The 6000-nt window shown below is 36.8% G+C and overlaps 1 protein-coding gene across 1 annotated transcript in view; it reads right to left on the reverse strand.

Moving 5' to 3' along the window:
• Window positions 1-5657, reverse strand: part of LOC131076133 (large ribosomal subunit protein mL101 (rPPR4)) — a 35185-nt gene extending 29528 nt beyond the window's left edge. The window contains exon 1 of the mRNA XM_058013193.2: window positions 4364-5657. Within this exon, the coding sequence (XP_057869176.2) occupies window positions 4364-5404 (1041 nt within the window). The 5' untranslated portion in view covers window positions 5405-5657. The remainder of the gene's footprint in view (window positions 1-4363) is intronic.
• Window positions 5658-6000: the final 343 nt, after the last annotated feature.

Raw genomic sequence — 6000 nt, forward strand, 5'->3', positions numbered from 1 at the left:
TTCAAAAAATTCATTTGCTTGTGATTTGATAGATGGCAAGGTACAAGATTATAGATACTCGATGATTGATAACATCATTTATTACAAGAACTGAATTTATCTTGTACCAAGATCTAGATTGAAGGCCAAGATTTTGAGGGTGTTACATGATACACCTTTAGCAAGGCACCCAAGTTTCTTCAAAACTTATCGCCAAATCCGTGAGAGGTTTACCTAAAAGGGATCGAAAGATGATGTGTTGCAGCATGTTAGAGAGTGTTTGATTTGCAGAGCAAAGAACATACTTTCCCTGCATGCCTTCTTCAGCCACTACCGATACCTGAACAAAGGTGGGAAGGGATATCAATGGATTTTATTATAGGACTTCCTCATATTCAAGGGAAAGATTGCATATTTGTAGTCGTTGATAGACTAACGAAATATGTACACTTCTTTGCTGTCCCTACAAAATTCTCAACATCGCAAGTCGTACAGTCGTTCTTCAATGAAGTGTTTAGGTTGCACGGCCTCCCCAAAACAATTGTGAGTGACAGAGATAGTAGATTTTTAAGTATGTTCTAGCAATACTTATTCAAATTGGCGGGAACAGAGTTGACACCAAGCACAAACTACCATCCTCAAACGGATGGGCAGACAAAGATAGTGAATAAGTGGATTGAAGGCTACCTACAGAATTATGTTTCAGGGCAGTAGTGTGCTTGGGTGAGATGGCTTTACCTAGGTGAATATTACTCCAATACCACCTACCACATGTCCATTGGCATGTCTCCTTTCATAGCACTTTACGGATATGAAGCACTATCATTTATGGACTTAGCCTTTGATGATAGAAAGGTCCCTCGTGTTAATTTTGTGCCCTAGATCAGTAATCAGATTTATGTCTTTTAATTATGCCCTAGTTTGTTAATCAGATTTGTAATATTTTATTAAACCATAATTCAGTAAACTCAGAAATGAAACAAGTAAACAAGAGACAAACGCAAATACCCTGGGAAAACCTCCAAGGAGGAAAAACCCAGCATTAAAGACCCACAGGTCAGATTATATATTCTCTCTTAATTGCACAAATACAATACTTAGCTTGCTTCTCCAGATCTGATCCCTTTTGTATGTCAGATCTGCACTTCTAAGCACTTGAAGTCTGCACCAAAAGAGGCCTATATCCTCTTGGACAAGTTCGCACAATCCTTGACAAGTTCACACAATCCTTGGATAAATTCGCACTTTTATTAGCAGAGCTAATTCGCTGATTGCATTGATGATTGAATTGTGTTTGCACTTTAACTTTATTTATATGGATCTTTTGACCAAGGTCGGCCTCAATCCTTTTTGGCACCAATTTATATTTTGTGGGGTGAGTCCTTTTTGGTGTAGCGTGGAGGATGGGGCTGGACTTGTCTTGGGGCCACGCTACCCCTTAAGGATAGGACCCAGTCCTAAATGGGTTCGGATGTTGCCTTAAGGCAATCCGAACCCATCTTTCCCTAGTTATAAACAACACCTCATGCGAAGGAAACAATGCAGAATTATCAGAATAATCTCAAGACATTAAAAGATAATATTCAGCATACTCAAAATCAACAGAAGATGTGTGTAGACGGAAGTTGAGAGATCATTTGAGGTTGAGGACTTGGTTTTTTTGCGTCTACAACCTTGCAAGCAATCCACACTGAAGAAGAGTGGCACAAAAAAACTAAAACCACGTTTCTATGCGCCTTACAAGATACTGAAGAGAGTTCAAGAAGTTGCATATGAGCTGGAATTGCCAAAAGGTAGCAAAATACATAATGTGTTTCACGTTTCATGCCTCCAGAAGGCATTGGGCCAGCACACAATCGCATCTCCAGAGCTGCCTCCATTAGATGAGGAAGGGAATTTGGTATAGTCCCTGAAGGTATTGCTGATTGGAGAGAGAGGAAGTTGAGAAACAAGGTGGTCTGGGAACATCTGATAAAATGGAAGGACTTACTAATTGAGGATGCAACATGGGAAGGTGAAGAGATCTTGCAACATCCCAATTTGCGATTGCTAGAGGGCCAGAAATCCCAAGAAGGGAGGACTATAATGTCCCCTTCTGAGTGATGGTTATGCGGAGAAGAAATTTCTAGCCTTTCCCCATTCCCTGAGGCTAGAAAATTAAATGAATAATAAGACAATGAGTGAATAATTAAATATTAGCCCAAAAAGCTAAAATTTAAGTGCAATATATTTAATGATTCATTAAGACCAATAAAGGGGCCACTTTTAAGTTACAATGGTGTTATTCTAGGCGATATCTTCATGGGGGGCTATTTAATAATTAAGGTAAACCTTGGATATATTGCTAAGTCACCAATGATGAGGCTTCTAGAGGCATCGATGGCCTTTTGGCATTGCTGGAGTTATTATATAAAGGGGTTCGATGCATCAAGGAATTCATTCATACGATTCATTATATTGAATTTCTTTCTCTGCAATTTGAGGTCAAGGAACAGGACGGAAACCCTGTCCAAGCAGCTTTGTACGTAGCCCCAGGTCTGCAACAGCATTCTAATTCATTCTGGAAGCATTAAGTCTGTTAAAATCTTTATCGCTAGGGCTGAAGGTGTTCATTTGGTGATTGGAAGGCAACAATATCAGTTTGTTTGGTATTGCAGCCAGTTAGAAGGGTTTACAGCGCTTGAGACAAGGGTTCAGATTCGCTGATCAGACATCAACAGCAGTAGCAGATCATCATCAGCATCAGCAAATCGTTTGTGAACAGCCCTTCTCTGCATTTATTCATCATGAGCTCATGACAAGGTTTTGTGGCATGACATTTGGGAGCGATAATTGGTATGCTTGTGTTCAACACTTGTAATGAATTGGTCACTCGAAGTTATTACTGATTCTGGCTGTAGCATTTGTTAATGGATTTGGAATTAAAAAGGCCATTGTTGAATATCAATAAATATCATATTGAACTGCCTGTAGCTTGCAAGATGTTCTTGAAATAAATTATCTCTTGAATTGGCCTTCGTTCTTATCTGTGATTAGTAAAAATCTCTAGCAAGTACATTTCAAAGACAAATCCGAGGAGGTCATTGATTTGGATGAAATTGATCCTTATAACAATTGGACAGGGCGGAATGAGGAGCCGCATTGTTTACTATTAATGAGATTCTTGATTTTGAAAGTCAAGCAATGGAGGATGTGGCTGCAAAATAAGGAGCTACTGGATTGCTAGTGTATTGCATTAATGAGGTAGAGGAGTCATTGCCATCTACTAGTAGGACGGATGTCAAATCAGAGCCACAGGCACAGCCTTCTATTCCAAGTGAGGAGCCCCAGTAGAGTGCAAGGATTTGAACCTCTCCCCAAGTTTTCACTAAATTAGGGAAGAGGGAGATGTATAATGTTGTAATATGCGATTTATGAATTATGATGATGATTTTCAAAGGAAATCATCACAAATTCATAATAGTTGTCAGTATCGATTGTATCAAGATTCCACATGGTGATGCAATTTGTACCCAAATTAATCAAATTTAATAGAAAAATCTTTTGTACTCATTTATGGCCTCAATGGATACATTTGTCATTGAATTTTGCAACAAAAAAAAATTGTTTTTAAATAAATCTAAGCAATTTTTAAGTTGTTGAGTTTATCCCAAGTTTTTGCTGAGTCACAAATTTTGAGTCTGCCGAGTTTTTACCAAGTCAGCATTTGCCAACTAGGTTTTAGGGTATCACTCTCACATTCTTTCTTCTTTGTTCCTAGAGCATTTACAAATCAGTTTGAAGGATCCGCAACAAACCTTGATGTTCCTTGGAATTTGAATTGGTACCAAGGACAGTTGTAGGAGTTCTGCTTACCAAACCACAAAAAAGTTTCAAGATTTACTTTTTTTTAAATTCCATGATTTACTTGCACCATCTCAATGGTTTGTTATCACTAACCTCATTCACATTCTCATCGCCCTCCTTTCCTTCCCTCATTAGGTGAATCCCCCCCACCAACCAAGACTCACAAACAATGGAAGTCCATTAGAATATGAATAAGCTTTGACTACTGCAGGTAGAATGATATAAAGTTATAAATTTCGCAGGCATTTCCATAATTTATTGCAAGCTAAGAAATATTAGAAAGGTGACCCAAAAATGATGGCTGTAGGCCAATGCTAATCTAAACCTCTTCTCATTACATTAAACTAATAAAGGCAATATGTCAATAGCACGTTGGAAAAAGTTATATAAGGCAACTCAGTACATATTTCCACATTTAACCAGTTTAAAGCAGATATATTATTTTTTGTCCAGCTTCGCATTGTAGCACTACAGAGTTTCCCTAGTTCAATAAACTAAACTAGAATCGTAAAGCAGAATTTTAGTTCATTGCACTGACCTTGAAAAAGATATTCTTATTTGATTTATTCAATTGTTGCAGCAAGGCAAGCCAATCTATCCTAGATGGTTTAACGTTTTCCATCCAGCGTGTCAATAAATCTGATAAATCTTTGTCATCAGACAAGGAAATGATCTGCTTAGTTATAGCCTTGGCTTTTCCTGACAACACAACAGGTTCTACTGGAGTTATCTTTTTCTCTGCTACTTCCAACCTTTGGCCGATTTCAGTCCAGCTTGGATCAGAAAGATCTAACCCATACTCCAAAAAATCCAGTTTTGCACGCCCTTGTGACAAACCACCCTTATCCAGAGAAGATTGTGTTTGAACATACCCATTTCCAAACAAATTTACAGTCGACTCCTTACCAACCAATCTGTCTAACCTCTTCTTATACTCAATCTCTGATTTCTTCTCTTCCACAAAATGCATTTTCAAATCCCTGAGAAGGTCTCCCGTGATGCCAACATCCTTCGCAAACCTACTGATGTTTTTCATCTCCTCAGATTGTAAATATGAATGAATCTCCCTATTCACTCGGTTATTTCGCATATCTTCAACAATGCTGTTTGAAACCTCACATACAATTTTCCACATCTCTTCACTCAAATCTTGGGTTTCAGAAGAGGACACGTTCATTTTATCAAATTCATTGAAATTTCCTTTCTCGATTTCTACTACAACTTTATTAACTATGATTTCAAGCATACCATCTATGATTTCTATACCATCATCCGGATAAGCTTCTGAGAGTTTAGATCGCATGACTCCCTCAAACCTTTCCAAGAACTCATTAAGTGCAGCCGCTTCTTCTTCTTGTTTGTGGGCACCCAGGAATGTTGGGTTGGGCATGGACGAATGAAGTTCCAATGCGGAAGGGGTGTTAGGTGAGGCTTCAAAGCTATTTAAATGGCCGCTGCCAGATATTTTTGTGCTAATATGAGCTGACCACCGGTAATTGTAATGCGTTCTCTCACATTTTGATTTCCTAATGATGTTTCTCATGAAGGCAACAGTTCTTCTGGTGATGAAGGCTTCCATTACTGCTAAACCCTAATTCCTAAACCCTGACCTTTTCGAAACTTATAAAACAATAAATACTCAAACGAAAAGACTTTTTCAATATCTGTTACAGATTACTACAACCGTACCTGTTGGGATGAAGCAAAATTTCCCCTGAAATTAAAAATGCCCATATGAGGATTATACCAGAAACGTGATCATCCACGTTAAAGGGAAAGGAATGCAATTTTCTGCACATATAGAATAGCTGGCAAATTAAATCTACTCACCCTATAATAAGATTTTAAAACATCTGGACTACTCTATATATCTTCATTCCAGGCACTTCTATTTTTTCTTTTAAATTAATATTAATTTCATAAGATTTTGAATTTGAATAAATAAAGAAAGAAAATGAATATTAATTTCATTTATTTATTTATATTTAGATTAAATGAATTTTTATATAATCAATTTTTAGTTATACTATATGATGTTTATATGATGTTTAATTTCTATTTATTGATAGTCATTTATAATTTTATTTATATATATATATATATATATATATATATATATATATATATATATATATATATATATATATATATATATATATATATATATATATAGTT

The sequence above is a fragment of the Cryptomeria japonica genome, chromosome 10 (assembly GCF_030272615.1).
Source record: "Cryptomeria japonica chromosome 10, Sugi_1.0, whole genome shotgun sequence".
Lineage (NCBI taxonomy): Eukaryota > Viridiplantae > Streptophyta > Pinopsida > Cupressales > Cupressaceae > Cryptomeria > Cryptomeria japonica.